General features: G+C 36.0%; 1 protein-coding gene across 3 annotated transcripts in view; it reads right to left on the bottom strand.

Annotated features, from left to right (window-relative positions):
- The window catches only part of BDP1 (B double prime 1, subunit of RNA polymerase III transcription initiation factor IIIB), an 84,512-nt gene that overhangs the window by 10,640 nt on the left and 54,180 nt on the right, over window positions 1–19,692 (bottom strand). For 2 of the 3 annotated variants that reach the window (XM_061189337.1, XM_061189339.1), the window contains exons 26-35: window positions 19,083–19,208; window positions 14,467–14,503; window positions 13,891–13,983; window positions 12,379–12,604; window positions 11,869–12,023; window positions 6,490–6,640; window positions 6,101–6,281; window positions 3,898–3,952; window positions 3,010–3,187; window positions 2,053–2,257 (exon numbers count right to left, since the gene is read on the bottom strand). In XM_061189337.1, the coding sequence (XP_061045320.1) occupies window positions 2,053–2,257; window positions 3,010–3,187; window positions 3,898–3,952; window positions 6,101–6,281; window positions 6,490–6,640; window positions 11,869–12,023; window positions 12,379–12,604; window positions 13,891–13,983; window positions 14,467–14,503; window positions 19,083–19,208 (1,407 nt within the window). Of the gene's footprint in view, window positions 1–2,052; window positions 2,258–3,009; window positions 3,188–3,897; window positions 3,953–6,100; window positions 6,282–6,489; window positions 6,641–11,868; window positions 12,024–12,378; window positions 12,605–13,890; window positions 13,984–14,466; window positions 14,504–19,082; window positions 19,209–19,692 lie in introns of those variants that run through there. The other variant, XM_061189340.1, reaches the window with a different exon arrangement.

The following is a 19,692-nucleotide window of genomic DNA, read 5'->3' as shown; positions in this document are numbered from 1 at the left end:
CCCAATGCAGCCAAAAATAAATAAGTAAATAAATAAATTTAAAAAAAAAAAAGACTAATAAAAAAATTTTTTTTTTTTTTGGCCATGCTCCACGGCTTGCGAGATCTTAGTTCCCCTACCAGGGATCGAACCCAGGTCCCAGCAGTGAGAGCACCGAGTCCTAACCACTGGAATGCCAGGGAATTCCCCAAAAGACTGATATATCTGATTACAGAAAAATAAAAAGTATTTGCATGTCTATCTGAGTGTGGTGTATATACATTCTAGAATTTAAAATTATAACTTCGGCTACTTATAAGCAACTTTTTATCATTAAAATGCTGAAAACAGTTTAGAAAATAAAAGCCACAAACAGGCCCAAGAGACACTATACATACTTTTCTTATATATTTAGTCACACCAATGTATATCTATCACTTTTTAAATGGCCTATTTTAAACTGGTGACCTAGTTTTGCATATAGTGATGTACTGTGATCTTTTTTCCATGTCATTAAATATACTTTTAAAATAAAATGAAACAATGTCTGCATGGAATGCTGACAAAATGTTCAAACAGGATGACTGATACATAGGGATACATCATACTAGCCAGTCTACCTTTTTAAATGTTTGAAAACTTTCTCATTACAAAGTTAAGCAGGGGCTTCCCTGGTGGCGCAGTGGTTGAGAGTCTGCCTGCCAATGCAGGGGACACTGGTTTGAGCCCTGGTCTGGGAGGATCCCACATGCCGCGGAGCAACTGAGCCCGTGAGCCACAACTACTGAGCCTGAGCGTCTGGAGCTTGTGCTCCGCAACAAGAGAGGCCACGACAGTGAGAGGTCCACACATCACAATGAAGAGTGGCCCCCGCTCGCCGCAACTAGAGAAAGCCCTCGCACAGAAACGAAGACCCAACACAGCCAAAAATAAAAATAAATAAATAAATTTTTTAAAAAGTTAAGCAAAAAAAGTCTGTATGAGAAAATCACAAAAAGTAGAGTTAAAAGACAACCATCTGAGAAAAAAAAATTTGCAACTCATATCACAGACATACAAAACAGAGAGTTCCTCCAAATCTACAAGACAAAGATCAACAAACCCAATTGAAATATGGGTAAAGAGTATAGAGTCACGTCAAAGGAAAGGAAATACAACTGGTTCTTAAGCATATGAAAAGATGTTCAACCTTACTCATAATAAGAGAAATTAAAAACTATTCCAGGATACCATTTTTTAACCTATCAGATATGGCAGAATACACCGCCTCTGTTGTCTACTATCATCTAAGGACTATTGGTCTTCAACTGTCCCTTTGAGAATATAGATTCTAATTTTTCCATAGTGTTGTTCTATAGTGTAGTAACTTATGATGATTACCAGAAACAAAAATAAGAGGGTGCTTAAGAAACTTACAACACAGTGGCTGGTAATTGAATCTGCACTGTATTGTCAGGCGTCCCTAAGGTAGTGATGATTGAGCTAAAGAAGTCTGTGTTTTGCAAGGGAATGTTTCATAAATGAAGAGAGAGCAAAAGAAAAGCCCTGGGACATGAGGAGTACGGTGCATTTGAGAAACTGAAAGATGGTCAATATGGCTAGCGAGGCAGAGACAAGCACAAGATGAGATTAGACACAGAAAACAGCCAAACAAAAACAGTGCCTTAGAGGTTCTGGTTTTATTCCTAAGAGCAACGGGAAGCTTTAAGCATTATGATAATGGTAGTGATGATATCACTATTACCATTTTACACAGTAGGGAACTCATTCAGAGAAGTGAAGAATCTTGCCTAAGATCCCACAGCTGTTAAGTGATACAGCCAAGATCCACATCTGTATGATGCTTTCAGCTTAATTTTTAGCCAATGACACTGAGCTGGGAATGGGTTTTCTGATTAATATCCATCAATTTTCACCTAGAACTGGTTGAAAGTAAAAATCCAAAACTGGTTTTATCTGGATTATTCATGGCAAAAAGTATTAGAACTATCTTTATATAAAGAGTCTAAAGGAAAAAGAAAAATAGATCCATTGCAATATGGCCGTCTTACTTGCTTAATGATACCATCTTACCTCAGAGGTATATTTTTGACAATCGTCTCTTAAAGTGAGTGAACTTTTTTTGGCAGGAGGAACATGGTCACTTTCGTCAAGCCTACAATGAAATCTCTTCCTAGATACAAGATCCAAATTAGCAGGAGGCTTTTCGGAATCATCTCTTCCAGAATTAGATAAACACATGTCATCCTGACCAGCTGAAGTTACTGGAAAACTGATACTGCATAGAAAATACACACACATTAAATTAGTTATTTTATGAGGTTAAAGCCTGAGCTATTCCAATGAAAACTGCCAAAAAACTTCAAAGTAACTATTATATACATGGCCATGGCCACAAAAATGTTAGTTTTGAGCTCCATTCATACTTAAAAGCTCACAACTTAAGTTCCATAATATTGAATTAAATCTGAGGCATAAAAATAATGTTTTCTTTGCCAGTAAGGTTAAATTTTAGTCTAAAATGCCTCTTCCTAATATAAAAGGCTTCAATTTCTAATGTTACTTGATAGACAATTAAGCATCTTAACCAATGACTATTAAAATACAACTTAAGAATTCTACAGCAAAGAATTAAAATGAATATCAAAAATATTTTACAATGTATCCTTTGTACTATTTTTGCAACTTTCTGTGAATGTATATTTATTTCAGAATTTAAAAAATATATAAATGTATACAAAGTAACCTTTAACAGATGCTATTTTATGATCCAGATTGCTAAATTTTTTTAGCTTTCAAAATACTTAATATACCAACAAAGTTTCATACAAAAGTATTATATTATACATTTAAATGGCATCCTTATCAGATATAAAATCAGTAATTTCTTCTCTAATTTACCACATAATTACTAAATAAGATCTCCACGACAATTACAAATAATGCTGGTGAATGGCTTGTTCAATCAATACTATTCAATTCATAAAGCACCCCTTCCCCCTAGCAAAAACAACTTAGTTGATTCATTACCTCATGTCCCCCCCTTCTTCTGTATTCACTGATTTGACCAATATGGGGGCTGGCAGTAAAGGGTTTGGCATTAACTGCATAGTGGTATCAGCAAATTCTTCTACTGCATTGGTTGGGATTTCCACCAGAGTTAAAATGAATGCTTGTTCATCCTCACCTTCTTGATGTACATTAGCAACTAGATTCATTATCAAAGTTTAAAAGTTAGTAATGAAAAGCTGAACCATGAAATGACAGAAAATCATTAATTTATTTCACTTCTAAAAAGTCTCATGACAACTTATCCCGAAGAATAAAAAACTAAATTATACCCATCAAGAAACAAATAAATAGGGGCTTCCCTGGTGGCGCAGTGGTTGAGAATCTGCCTGCCAATGCAGGGGACACGGGTTCGAGCCCTGGTCTGGGAAGACCCCACATGCCACGGAGCAACTAGGCCCGTGAGCCACAACTACTGAGCCTGCGCGTCTGAAGCCTGTGCTCCGCAACAAGAGAGGCCCGCGCACCGTGATGAAGAGTGGCCCCCGCTTGCCGCAACTAGAGAAAGCCCTCGCACAGAAACGAAGACCCAACACAGCCAAAAATAAAAATAAATAAATAAATAAAGCCAGAAAACATCTTTAAAAAAAAAAGAAACAAATAAATAAAAATTTCGTAAAGGATAAAGATGATTCATTATGGAGAAGATTCATAATTCCTTTTTTTTTAAGATTTATAATTCTGAATAACAAAACTTACATACAAAATACTTCAAGTTTTTTGTTTGTTTTTTTTTTTAATTTAAGGCCATCATAGACCAACAAAAACTGCTTTGTTTTTCCATAGTCAAATGGGCAGTAAAAAACATACTATTAGGTTCTAAGACTCTACTGAAGCAGATTATCATACCTGTTAGGTCTTGAGGATTGTTTATATTCTCTTGTTGGACTTCTGGAATACTACACTGCCATAAAAAATTAAAATGAAAGAGTGAGGTTGACCAAATCTCAGTTTTAAAAAGTTTTCCTGACAATGTGATATTGTGAACAGTTACTGTTTCAAAACTCAACAACTTATCTAATCTATATATAGAATTTTTCAAGTGTTTTGAAACTTTTAGTTGTACCAATAAAATTTTGATTCATTTAAATAAACACATATATATACACAAGGGAATTATGACTAAATTGTTAAATACGTGTAGGCTATGAAATGATTTTTGAAGTAACAGAAAAGGGAGATCCAAACCCTTCTATCTTCTCTCTATCCCCATCACAGCAGCCACTGTACCATTAGTAGGTGACATGTATATGGAAGCAAACTGGTCTCCTTGCCCCCAGCATGGCTCCCTCCAATCTGTTTTCCACAAAACTGTAAACACTGTTTTCTCTAAAATGGAATTCCAATTGTAATTCTCTACTGCTTAAGATCTTAAAACTTTCATTTTGCAACCAACAATGTCAGTAATTGATTCAGGCAAGAATCATCAGTGCATACTAAATTACTTACTAAGTGGAAAAGATGCAATTATAATGGAGAAAACTGGTAGGTACCATTCTACCCAAGTGATCAGTCAGCAACACCAATAATGGGACAAACCAACATTATGTGTCCCCTGATATGATGCAAAAGAAGAGCAAAACATCACCTATGTAGTACTCTTGCAAAAAAACGTTTAACCTGAATCTAATAATGAGGAAGCAGTAAAAGAAATCCAGATTATAGACTAGCTTGGACTCTTCTAAAATGTCAAGTACACAAAAGAGGAAAAAGGGCAAGAGGACTACTCTAGATTAAAAAAGTAAGAAGAAATGACAGCTAAATGCACTGTAAGAGGTTTGGCTGCAACTGTATATTACACATTATTATTAAATCAATTCTAGGTAGTATGGTAATATTGAGTGTGGTAATAGTATTGTCATTTTTCTGTAAGAGAATGTCCTTGGTCTTAGATACAAGCTGGAGTATTTGTGGGTGAAGGCTCATGTCTACAACTTACTTTCAGATGGTTTAGTTGTTTTAAAGTACCTACCAAGATGGAGAGCAACACAGAGAGAGAATAATGTTTAGAGCTAGGTATGCACGCAATGAGGCAAAATGTTCACAGATTTCTATGTAAGATTCTTGCAACTTTTCTCTAAATTTGAAATTATTTCAAAATAAAAAGTAAAAATTAAAAAGTTGGGGGGGTAGGGGAAAATCCCATAACTTTGGATGTAACCCAAACTCCTTAGCAAGCCATAAAAATTCATTTTATGATCTGTCCCCAGGCTACCTAACTTCATCTCTAAGCACTTTCTTCATTTATATTCCACTCACAGCTACTTATACAGTCCCTGAGCATGTCATACTGTTTCACACTTGTTCTTTGTACATGTTCCTCTCCCTGTAACTGGCTAATTCATACTTGTTCTTCCAGATCAAGGATTTGCTCAGTGCTAGATGCACATTAGAATAACCTGGGGAACTTTAAAAAAAAAAAAAAAAAAGCTAATGCCTGGGCTCCGCCCACTGCCCCCACCAGATTAGTTTCGCTGGATTGGGTTGAGGGCCACTCCAACTGAGTCTCACACAACTCTCTTTCATAACACCTATCAGACTGAGTTTAACCATTCATTTACTCATCTGTTCCTCACAAGGTTGTATTCCAAGTATCTCACACAGTATTGCACACACAACATCTCAATAAACACTTGCTCTGAGAATGAACTTCTCAGATCCAGGGGCTAAGAAGCAAGAGTTCTCTCTGTACAAAACACTTCCTTTTTCAAGCTTTTACAACAAAGCTAGGTATTGGTTATTTTATCTCTATGTTCCAGAGACTAAAAACATATTCAGTACATTCTCGCAAACGCAAAATTATAGGGAAAAAAAAAAGATCAGTGGTTGTCAGAGGTGGGGGGTGGAGAGAAGGAGTAACTAAAAAAGGACCCTGGAAAAGTTGGGGAGTGATGGAACTGTTCATGTATTGGTTATACGATTATATATGTTTATGAAAATCTGCAGAACTGAACACTAAAAAGGGTAAAGTTTATTGTGTGTAAATTAGAATTTAACATTTTCAATAAGGAATAAACAGCTAGCCACCCCGTTATATTTTACATTCTTTTACCTCTGGCACATGAAGTATAAGCACACTGTCTCCGTTAGAGTCCTTTCCCAGGGGCTCTTCGAAAGAACTCTCACCAAGACCCATACCCAAACCAAGTGTGTGGGGCCTTGACTCAGACGAAACAACAGGGGCAAATGAAGACAGCTGAACCTCTGCAGACCTCCCTTCTTCATCTTCATCTCTGAAAGACAGATTAGTATGTATCTGAAATCAAGGAGACAACCACAGAACTATGTTTAGAGCTAGGTATGTCAAAGTTCATCTAATTTAATGGTTTTCAAACTTTTAAGATATATTTAATGCAACAGAACAAATTCTTACAGCTACTGCTTATGCCTATAGTTGACACAGAATATAAATCAAATACCAGAATATCTTTCCTCTTTTACCTTCCAGTTAGGCGTGCTTCTTGTGAAATACTGGTTTCTTCAATACCGTGTACAGATGCCAATTTGCTCTGTGCCTTACTCTCTGCTGTTGTAACTGATTCAAGGTTTTTATCTTCTAATTCTCTTCCTTTAGAAGCATTTTTCTCAGTTTCTTAAATAAAAAACACATTTAAAATATAGCCCAAAATAGTAAAGTCAAAATCTCCATATTAGAAACATATTCTTTTTTCAAAGATCACTACATAGTGGCTCTTCCAAACTTCTCTTAATCCAAAAAGCAAGCTTATTCACATGGCAAAAAGGTGGTCTGGGTCAATTACACTTTTTAACATAAATGAGATAATTAATGAGTCTGCACTGCACATATTTCACTCCTGGCAGCCGCAGCTATTGTATCTCTACTTTACTGTAATAGCAGTATAATCAGAAACCCACATACAGAAGAGGTTTAGAGGTCGGTACACATGAGGCCTGGCTGGTTCCACCTTGGGGGAAGTGTTAGGGAGGAAGCTGTTCTGTAATGAATAATGTCACAAAGCGGAAGAAAATGATGTCTGTATAAAAGAGGTAACTGGGGTCTGCACACTGAGAGACCTTCCAGGTACCGCTCAAGCCAAAGTAATGAATTAACTAATTGAACCACAGGAACTGTTGGCTAAAAGAAAATCCCAGAGATCAAGAACCCCAAAACAGGGAAAAGATGATGCTTACTATCCAGATCTTCTACATATGGGGTTGAATATAATCTAGGCAGCCCACCACTTACACTGCTTTTCCTGCTCCCACTAGTACCCTAAGGGATTGGGACCTTGGCAGGGAGGGGACATGGAAAATATAGTGAGGCTATTGAAAAAATGAAATAAGAGCACTATGCAATCATACAGAAAGATTTTTTGTCAATATATTAATCTTTAAAAACAGCACTAACATATAAAGAACTCAATAATAAAAAGACAAATAACTCAATTCTAAAATGAGCATAGGGACTTCCCTTGCGGTTCAGTGGTTAAGACTCTGCCTTCCAATATAGGGAGTGCGGGTTTGATCCCTGGTCGGGGAGCTAAGATCCCACATGCCTCACAGCCAAAAAAAAAAAAAGAAAACAGAAGCAATACTGTAACAAATTCAATAAAGACTTTAAAAATGATCCACATCAAAAAAAAAAATCTTAAAAAATAAAATAAAATAAAATGAGCATAGATCTTGAGAGACATTTCTCTAAAGAAGATATGCAAATAAGCACATAAAAAGATACTCAGCATCATTAGTGAACAGGGAAATGCAAATCAAAACCACAATGAGACACCGCAGAAATACAAAGGATCATAAGAGACTACTACAAACAACTATATGCCAATAAAATGGACAACTTGGAAGAAATGGACAAATTCTTAGAAAGGTACAACCTTCCAAGACTGAACCAGGAAGAAACAGAAAATATAAACAGACCAATCACAAGTAATGAAATTGAAACTTCAATTAAAAATCTTCCAACAAACAAAAGTCCAGGACCAGATGGCTTCACAGGCAAATTCTATCAAACATTTGGAGAAGAGCTAACACCCATCCTTCTCAAACTCTTCCAAAAAATTGCAGAGGAAGGAACACTCCCAAGATCATTCTACAAAGCCACCATCACCCTGATACCAAAACCAGACAAAGATATCACAAAGAAAGAAAATTACAGGCCAATATCACTGATGAACATAGACACAAAAATCCTCAACAGAATACTAGCAAACAGAATCCAACAACACATTAAAAGGATCATACACCATGATCAAGTGGGATTTATCCCAGGGATGCAAGAATTCTTCAGTGTTCACAAATCAATCAATGTGATACACCATATTAACAAATTAAAGAATAAAAACCATATGATCATCTCATTAGATGCAGAAAAAGCTTTTGACAAAATTCAACACCCATTTATGATAAAAACTCTCCAGAAAGTGGGCATAGAGGGAACCTACCTCAACATAATAAAGGCCGTATACAACAAACCCACAGCAAACATCATTCTCAATGGTGAAAAACTGAAAGCATTCCTCTAAGATCAGGAACAAGACAAGGATGTCCACTCTCACCACTGTTAATCAACATAGTTTTGGAAGTCGTAGCCATGGAAATCAGAGAAGAAAAAGAAAGAGAAGGAATCCAAATTGGAAAAGAAGAAGTAAAACTGTCACTGTTTGCAGATGACATGATACTATACATAGAGAATCCTAAAGATGCCACCAGAAAACTACTAGAGCTAATCAGTGAATGTGGTAAAGCTGCAGGACACAAAATTAATGCACAGAAATCTCTTGCATTCCTATACACGAACAACAAAAGATCAGAAAGAGAAATTAAGGAAACAATCCCATTTACCACTGCAACAAAAAGAATAAAATACCTAGGAATAAGCCTACCTAAGGAGGTAAAGACCTGTACTCAGAAAACTATACGACACTGATGAAAGAAATCAAAAATGACACAAACAGAGAGATATACCATGTTCTTGGATTGGAAGAATAAATATTGTCAAAATAACTATACTACACAAAGCAATCTACAGATTCAATGCAATCTCTATCAAATTACCAATGGCATTTTTCAGAGAATTAGAACAAAACATTTTACAATTTATATGGAAACACAAAAGACCCTGAATAGCCAAAGCAATCTTGAAAAAGAAAAACAGAGCTGGAAGAACCAGGCTCCCTGACCTCCGACTATACTACAAAGCTACAATAATCAAGACAGTATGGTACTGGCACAAAAACAGAAATATAGATCAATGGTACAGGATAGAAAGCCCAGAGATGAACCAACACACCTATGGTTACCTAATCTATGACAAAGTAGGCAAGACTATACAATGGAGAAAAGACAGTCTCTTCAATAAGTGGTGCTGGGAAAACTGGACAGCTACATGTAAAAGAATGAAATTAGAATACTCCCTAACACCATACACAAAAATAAACTCAAAATGGATTAAAGTCCTAAATGTAAAACCAGACACTATAAAACTCTTAGAGGAAAACACAGGAAGAACACTCTTTGACATAGATCACAGCAAGATCTTTTTTGACCCACCTGCTAGAGTAATGACTATAAAAACAAAAATAAACAAATGGGACCTAATTAAACTTAAAAGCTTTTGCACAAAAGGAACCCATAAACGAGACAAAAAGACAACCCTCAGAAAGGGAGAAAATATTTGCAAACGAAGCGACTGACAAGGGATTAATCTCCAAAATATACTAACAGCTCATGAAGCTCAGTATCAAAAAAAAACAAACAACCCAATCAAAAAATGGGCGGAAGACCTAAATAGACTTTTCTCCAAAGAAGACATACAGATGGCCAAGAGGCACATAAAAAGACGCTCAACATCACTAATTATTAGAGAAATGCAAATCAAAACTACAATGGGGTATCACCTCACACCGGTCAGAATGGCCATTATCAAAAAATCTACAAACAGTAAATGCTGGAGAGGGTGTGGAGAAAAGGGAACTCTCTTGCTCTGTTGGTGGGAATGTAAATTGATACAGCCACTATGAAGAACAGTATGGAGGTTCCCTAAAAAACTAAAAATAGAACTACCATATGACCCAACAATCCCACTACTAGGCATATACCCTGAGAAAACTATAATTCAAAAAGACACATGCACCCCAATGTTCACTGCAGCACTATTTACAATAGCCAGGACATGGAAGCAACATAAATGTCCATGAACAGATGCATGGATAAAGAAGATGTGGTACATATATACAATGGAATATTATTCAGCCATAAAAAGGAATGAAATTGGGTCGTTTGTAGAGACGTGGGTGGACCTAGAATCTGTCATACAGAGTGAAGTAAGTCAGAAAGAGAAAAATATTGTATATTTTAATGCATATACGTGGAATCTAGAAAAATGTTACAGATGAACCTATTTGCAGGGCAGGAATAGAGACGCAGACGTAGAGAACAGACGGACGTGTGGACGTGAGCGGGGGGGAAGGGGGGGTAGGATGAATTGGAAGATTGGGACTGACATATATACACTATCATGTGTAAAACAGATAGCTAGTGGGAACCTGCTGTATAGTGCAGGGAGCTCAGCTCGTTGCTCTGCGGTGACCTAGATGGGTGGGATGGGGGGTGGGTGGGTGGGAGGGAGGTCCAAGAGCAAGGGGATATATGTATACATATAGCTGATTCACTTCGTTGTACAGCAAAAACACAACATTGTAAAGCAATTATACCCCAATTAAAACACACACGCGCGCACACACACACGCACACACACACACACAATGAGATAGCACTTCACACCCACTAGGATAGCTATACTCAAAGAGACAAATAATAACAAGTGTCTGGGAGGATGCAGAGAAACTGAAACCCTCACCAAATACTGGTGAAAATATAAAATGGTGCAGCCACTTTTGTAACAGTTTGGCAGTTCCTCAAAAGGTTAAACACAGAATTACCACATGACCCAACAATTCTACTTGTAGGTATAAACCCAAGAGAAATAAAAATATATGTCCACACAAAAACTTATAAATGACTGTTCTTAGCAGCATTATTTATAATACGCAAAAGTTGAATATACTAACCATTGAATTGTACACTTTTTTTTTTCTTTTTTTTTTGGCCACTCAGCACAGTCTATGGGATCTTAGTTCCCTGACCAGGGATCGAACCCGTGCCCCTGCAGTGGAAGCGTGGAGTCCTAACCACCGGACCACCAGGGAAATCCCGACTTGTACACTTTAAATGGGTGAATTCTATGGTATGTGACTTATCTCAATAAAATTGTTATTTTTAAGAAGTGCTGAATAGTATATATGATATAGTATACATATATTTTTGTTCTTGCTGAAAGGAATATACATGTGTATACATATATATGTATGTGTGTATGTATATATATGGGTGCTTGTGTGTATATACACACACCCTTATTTAGATGCTTATGGTATAAAACATTTTTAGAAGTCTACAATAAAAACTGATACTGGAAATGGGATTAGGGGCTGGGAACCAAGGAAGAGGGAGGTTTTAAAATTTTTGACTTTTGGGTACTGTCTTATTTTTTGCCACATGCATGTATGCCTAAGAAATGTTTGCTTGAGTATTCATGTATAAACACACACAGAAAAAAATATATATGAAGAGAAAGTTTGATCAAGTAAATACAGTGAAAGGGTAATAATCACTGAAACTAGTTGGTGGGTTTATGGGTATTTATTTTATAGCTCATTCTACTTCCTGTATGTTTTAACTTTTTAATAGTTAAAATAATTGTAACAACTGAATATTCCATTTGAAATGCTAATGAAATTTCTTGGGTCAAAGTAATTTTGTAACTTTCAAGGGAACAACAAAGTTTACCTCTTTGAATTTCCACTTCTCCTTTAGATACAAACAAACTGGGAACTTCCTGATGAGCACCAAACCTGCTGGTCCCTAAAATTTTCTTAAGATTTGGCTTAGGCTTGGCAAATCTACTTCTCATTCTCAAATTATTGGTCACTTCTGAAGTTGTCCTAGAAAGAGATGGGAAGAAAGAGAAATTGATCAACTGTGTAAGAATTCTCTCAGGATTCTGTGTAAGAATCTGGACCATGTCTGTAAAACTGGGACTATATTTACATAAAACTGTTTCATTAAAGCTTAAAACACCCATTGTGGTAATTTTAATATGCAAACCATTAAACTAAAATCAAAATCTGCTAAACCTTACTTTAAAGGGTGAAAAATTAGCACTGCCCACCTTACATTTATTTGTTACTCAAAGCTATTGGCCAAATTGATGGTTGGTTTATATATATTTATTAATTGAACACTAATTTATTTTGTAAAACTCAAAAAACAATAATAGTTTAATAAAGCAAAATAAACCTGGATGATATAGAGTTTTCCTTTACTTCTTCCATTAAACCAATTTCTTCTTTAGTACTTTGTTCATCCAATATAATCTTGTTTTCTTCTACTGATGGAGATGTACTACGGATAGGTGAAGAAGGTTCCTGACATTCATGAACAATTTTGAGATTTGTATTATCTGGGCAAAACGGAATATGGCTTTTATCGTTTGAATGAACATCAGGAAGTACACATACTCCTACTGCAGAAAAAACGAGAAAATTAAAATTGACCAAATACAAATAGATGTCCAAATAAATCCTTTAACATGCAGCAACGGTAAAATTCTGTTATTTTTATTTTTAATTTTTTTTTTTTTCTGGCCACACCACGCAGCATGCAGGATCTTAGTTCCCCGACCAGGGATTGAACCTGTGCCCACTTCAGTGGAAGCAGGGAGTCTTAACCACTGGACCGCCAGGGAATTCCCTAATTTTTTTTTTTTTTTTTTGAGTAAGCAATGTGTTAAAGATTTATTCAATTCATTAGGAGAGGACTAGCAGAATGATAAAATGGGTAAAACACATTTGAGAAACTATGTTATTTTTAAAGTCTGCTCTTTTTGGCTCCAACTTTAAATTTATCACCTCATATTTCATGCCAGAGATTTGACATGTTCTAAGTTTAATAATTCTTATAGACTGAAACTTTTCTGTTATTATAATTAAAAATAAATCTTTTTGTTACTTTCAGTAACTATATAACCTCAGATGAATTTCCAGATAGGATTATCTTCATTTATAATTTTTTAAAACCTGTATTTTACGTTCTAGACATTTGTGACAGGCTACAATGCAATACTCTGCCATTGAAAAAGGAGCTCTATAGGGAACACAAATCAGAGACTTTCCTGATAAATATATAGTTATGGGCCAAGAAATCTGACACTTAAAACAAATGGCAGGTCACTCATCAGCAGTTACAATGATTAACAGGATTATAAGTAACATGATTATCCATTTAATGTAAAGTAGAAGGTACTTTGATAGTAAAGACCATAGCCTAAGAGTCTGGGTTGACATATTTTTTGGCTCAGTCCAAACTAACAGAATAGTCTAAACTAAATTATCTCAATGACTACTATTGCCCCTTCATACTGTATTTGACTGTCATGCAATTGTGAAGACTATCTAAAGCAGCGGCTCCTTTGCTAAAGAAACATGTATGAAGAGATCAGTGATCAAGGAGTTCAGTTAACCAATGATGTTTATGATGATAAAGGTAGAGGATTCACTAGATTAACTATTCTACAAATACAAATTATCCTTAATAAACCCAGTGCACTATATGGAAATGGAGGCCATTAGAGGGCTAAGTAAGTAGGATGGATCAATGCATACATATTACCTTTTCTGGAAAAATAACACAGTGATGCCAACTTCAAATGTAAAAGGCAGATATTCACTTAATATTCAAATATGGGTATATTTCTTAAAAGTTGGATTTTAAAGGTTTCTTTTTTTGGTAGGACTTATCTTTTATTCTTACCGTCACTCTGTTCTGTACTGATCTCTGACTGCAACACCAGACCTCCCATTGTAAGTAAAGTTATGGCAGCTTCAGTGCTTCCATCATTGGTACCTTGTGAAAAACCAGATCAACATTCAAATAGAAGAATGAATCGGGAAATTTATGTTTGGTTGCTTAGAAAAGAATTTTAATTTAGGTGTTTATCCTCTATTAACAAGTTTCAAAACCCTCCATACCACTAACCCCTTACTAGGGTAGTGTTTCATTCAGCTCATATACTGTAAATAGAGCATCAACTGTTGACTTTTACTCACTGAAAATGCCTCCTTCTCGTTAAATAACTTAATACCTTCAAAGGAAATACATCTGTGCAAATCAGAGAAAATAAATACTTCTTTATCAAACATTTAATCACTCTCTAAAGTAGCATTCCAAGAACCCAAGTTTCTCCTAGAGGTAACATATTCAAACTGCTGGATCTCTTCATTCAATTCTCCAGCAAACTGACTCATTTACTAATTACCACCACTATTAAATCACTCTGTTCGCTGGTGTTAACCAAGTATTTTTAGCTGTTTCCTTATTAACAGTTACCTGTTTCAACTTGGGAATGTTCACCTGTGGTCATTTCCTAAAAGAGGAAAAGAAAAGTAATAGCTTAGGTATTTTCCCAAACACATGTTCTATATCTCAAAGCACTACATTTTACAGGTCTTTCTATGCTTTTGGTTTCAATGGAGTGGAAATTTATAATTATTCATAAAATTTCATAAACAAGAACAGAAATCATTTAAAAGCCAAATATTTTCATCTCTTGCTCCTTCTTTTACCTTTTGCTTGTATTATATGCAAATTTTAATTCTGATCATATGCAACAAGCATCTGCCCTTCTTACTTCTTCAATTTCATAATCCAACTTTAGTCACATCTGCTGCTAGTTTTGACTCAATGGAAACCAAGGTCTGAACAATATCACAAATTTTTTACACTACTAGGTGGCTTAAAAATTAAATGAATATTAATAAATTAAGAAGTTATAGGATCTATGTCCAGCATGACAGCATGAGGAGCTCTGCTGACCCTCTCCCCAATGAAACTGGTAAAATTTATTAAAGAACCACCATTTAAAGCCTCTGGAAATGGTCCTAAGGGCGTAAGATGCACATATATTCGATAAAATTGTTGAAAATTCAGTAACAAAGGTGAAAGTCTGTGGTATTTGAGCTAAGACTGTTCTCTCCCTCCTTCCAGCTCAGTGAGGCAGACTCCACCTCAGACTGCTGCAGCCAGGAAAACAGGGTCCCTTCTCCCTGCAGGCCCCACTTGGAGGGCTTTCAGCTCCTAATAGCACAAGAACCTGGTGTCAGATTCATCAGAGATAATAGGCCAGTATCTATTATGAATATGGACAAAAAAATCCTCACTAAAATACTAGCAAACTGAATCCAACAACATATAAAAATTATATGCCATGGGGACTTCCCTGGTGGTCCAGTGGTAAAGAATCCACCTTCCAATGCAGGGGACGGGGGTTCGATCCCTGGTCGGGGAACTAAGATCCCACATTTCGCGGGGCAACTAAGCCCGCGTGCCACAACTACTGGGCTCACGTGCCTGAACAAGAGAGCCACAAACTACGGAGCCCACGCGCCCTGGAGCCCATGTGCCACAACGAAGACCTGACGCAGCCAAAAAAATAAAGAAAATAAATAAATATCAAAAAAAAAATTATATGCCATGACTAAGTAGAACTTATCCCAGGGATGCAACTTGTGGTTTAACATCCAAAATTCAATCAATGTAATACATCATATCAATACAATAAAAGACAATTACATGATCATCTCAAGAGATGCAGAAAAAGCATATGACAAATTCCAACACTCTTTCATGATAAAACACTCACACAAACTAAGAATAGAATGGAACTTTTTCAATTTGAAAAAGGGTATCTATGAAAAACACCACATCTAACATCAAACTTAATGGTGAAAGACTGGATGCTTTCCCCTACTTTTATTCAACATTGTACTGGAGTTCTAGACAGGGTAATTAGGCAAGAAAAGAAATAAAAGACATCCAGACTGGAATGTGTTATAAACTGAATTATGTCTTTCAGAAAGATATGTTGAAGTCTTAACCCCCAGTACTGTGAAGGTGACCTTATTTGGAAATAGGGTCTTCCTAAATGTAATCAAGTGAAGATGAGGTTATAGTGGATTAGGGTTAGCCTTAATCCAATAAGACTGGTGTCCTTATAAGAAAAGAAACACAGACACGCATACAGGGACAACACCATGTGGCAATGGAGGCAAAGGTTGGACTTGTGTTGCCACAAGCCAAGGAATGACAAGGAATGCCAGCAACTGCCGGAAGGTAAGAGAAAGGCCCAAGATGATTTCTACCTCAGAGCCACCAGAAGGACCCATCACCAGGGGCATCTTGATTTTGGAATTCTAGCCTCTAGAACTATGACAGAATAAATTTCTGTGGTTTTAAGCCACCCAGTTCGTGGTACTTTGTTACAGCAGCCCTACAAAAGTAATACAGAAAGACAGAAGTAAAACTATCTCTATTCACATATGCCATGATCTTATATGTAGAAAATCCTAAGGAATCCACTAAAAAACTATTAGAACTAATAAATGAGTCCAGCAAAGTTGCAGGATACAAGACCAATATACAAAAATCAAATGTATTCCTACAAACTTGCAACAAGCAAACCAAAAATGAAATTAAGGACACAATTCCATTCACAATAGCTCAAAAATAACAATATACTTGAAAATGAAGTTAAGGAGATGCAAAGCTCATACTCTGAAAACTACAAAACACTGTTGAAAGAAATCAAAGAAGAGCTAAGTAAATGGGAAAATATCCCATGTTCACTGACGGAAAGACTCAAACATTTTTAAGAGGGCAACACCTGCTCCCCCAACTGATCTACAGATTCAATGCAATTCCAACCAGAATCTCAGCTGACGTCTTTGTAGAAACTGACAAGTTGATTTCAAAATTCATATGGAATTGCAAGGGACCCATGATAGCCAAAACAATCCTAAAAACAGAATAAAATAGGATGACTTACACTTTTTAATTCCATAACTTATTACAAAGCAACAAATCAATAGAGCCTCACCAGCATAAAGACAGACAAATAAATCAATGGAATAGAATTGAGAGTCCACATATCTGCAGCCAACGAATTTTTGACAAAAATAAAAGACCATTCAATAGGGAAAGAACAGTTTTTTCACAGAAATGGTGCAACAACTAGATAGTCATATGCAAAAGAATGAAGTGGGACTCTAATCTCACACCATATAAAAAATTAACTCAAAATGGGGAGAATTCCCTGGCAGTCCAACAGTTAGCACTTGGTGCTTCCACTGCTGGGGGCCCGGGTTCAATCCCTGGTCGGAGAACTAAGATCCCACAAGCCGTGTGGCATGGCCAAAAAAAAAAAAAAAAATTAACTCAAAATGGATTAAAGACTTAAATGTAAAACAGGAGTAAATCTTCAGGACCTTGGCTTTGGGAAAGGATTCTTAGATATGACAACAAAAGCATGAGCAACAAAAGAAAAAAATAGATAAATGAAGTCCAAGTACTCTAAAGCAGTGGTCTGCAACCATTTTTGGCACCAGGGACCGGTTTCGTGGAAGACAATTTTTCCACGGATGGGGGAGGAGGGCGGATGGTTCAGGTGGTAATGAAAGTGATGGGGAGCAATGGGGAGCGGCAGGTGAAGCTTCACTCGCTCACCCGCTGCTCACCTCCTGTTGTGTGGCCCGGTTCCAAACAGGCCTCAGACCTGTACCGGTCCACGGCCCAGGGGTTGGGGACCCCTGCTCTAAAGGAAACCATCAAGAAAATGAAAAGACAATCCACAGAATGAGAGAAAATATCTGAAAATCATATATACGATTAGGAACTTGTATCCAGAATACAAAAAAATTCTTACAACTCAATAAAAAAAAAGACAAATAGACCAAAAAAATTTTTAAATGGGCAAAGACTCCAAATAGACATTTCTCCAAAGAAGATACAAAAATGGCCAATAAAAGCACATGAAAAGATGCTCAACATCATTAATCATTAGGGAATGCAAATCAAAACCATAATGAGGTACCATTTCACACCTACTAGGATGGTTAGATCCAAAAAATCAAATAACAAATATTGTCAGGATGTGAAGAAATTGGAACCCTCATACACTGCTGGTGGGAATATAAAATGGTGCAGCAGCTTTGGAAAGCAGTTTGCTAGTTCCTCAAACGATTAAACAAAGTTACCATATGACACAGCAATTATACTCCTAGGAATGTACCCAAGAGAAATGAAAACATATGTCCATACAGAAACTTGTACACAAATGTTTATAGCAGCATTATTTATAATGGCCAAAAGATGGAAACAACCTATATGTCCATGAACAGATGAATGAATAAAGGAAATGTAGTATATTCATATGGAATATGATTTGACCACAAAGAGGAATGAAGTACTGATACATGCTACAACATGAATGAACCTTGAAAACACTAGGCTAAGTGAAAGAAACCAGGCACAAAGGACCATACTGTGTGTATATCTCCAGAATAGAGAAATCTATAGAGACAAAAAGTAGATCACTGGTTGCCTAGGCCTGGGGAAGGCTGGAAGGAAATGGGGGAACAACTGCCACTGGGCATAAGACTTCTTTCTGAGGTGATGAAAATGTTCTAAATTTGACTGTGCATATAGCTGTAAATACACTAAAAGCCACTGAATTATATACTTTAAATGGATGAATTGTATAGTGTATGAATTGTATCTTAAAACTGTTTTTGAAAAAGTTGGAAGTCTTCATTTACAAAAACAAGATAAATACCAACTAAATAAGGAAGAGTGCCAAGCAAAAGGCAACTAAATATGTTTTAAATAATTTACATTTAGTATATATTTAATGCATCAGAATTTTAACATAAGTCTATGAAGATATTGAGCTATTCCCACACACAGGAATCTATGCTTTTCAAGTTAAATATAAAATCTATGAATTATTCACTAGTTTCTACCATTCATACTTAACAGCTCCTAGAAATAATAGAATAATTTCTATCATACTAGTTAAGAACCATCTGTAAACCTAAAGCTTTCAAAATAAACTTAGTCTTTTGAAAGTAAACAAAGAATTAAAGACAAAACATATTAAAATGGATGCTTACAATTGATAATGCATTCAAATTTTCTTCTTGTTTCATTTCCTGAGTAGTCAAATCTATGTTTGATGAGAGCTGATGTTCAACAACAGCTATGCATCCTACATCTGGGATATTCATGGGTATTTCAAGCTGTCAAAATGAAAAGTTTCATTAATTCATTTTTGCATACTATCACAGAAAAACAAAATAAATCATAAAATAAAATATTAAACTGAAGAAATAATTCACATTTATACATGATTTAAAAAACTGAAATATAGTAATTCTTAAACTGATTGACATCAACTTGGCAAAAGTGAAACATTTAATGTTTTTGAGGGGTCTGTGATTCTTACAAACAGTAAGCAAAACTTCCAGAGCTAAACTACTTAGTACCTAGCATTTCATTTTCCATTCTCCCCAATTTGTCCCTACTTTCCCACAGTTTCTCTCATCAGTCTGTCAACATTTATGAAATGCTTCCTAAAAACTAGAGGGCTACAGGTACAAGAATACAAAGCTCAATAAAACAAGTCGGTCCCTGCCCACAAGGAACTCACAATCTAAGAAAAACAGACATGTAATCAACTATACACTGTTCCAAGTGCTATCATACAGATGAGTTGAAAGCACT

Source organism: Eubalaena glacialis, chromosome 4 (genome assembly GCF_028564815.1).
Source record: "Eubalaena glacialis isolate mEubGla1 chromosome 4, mEubGla1.1.hap2.+ XY, whole genome shotgun sequence".
NCBI lineage: Eukaryota > Metazoa > Chordata > Mammalia > Artiodactyla > Balaenidae > Eubalaena > Eubalaena glacialis.
Note: the sequence above shows the minus strand (reverse complement) of the source record. Positions and strands in the feature narration are given on the sequence as shown.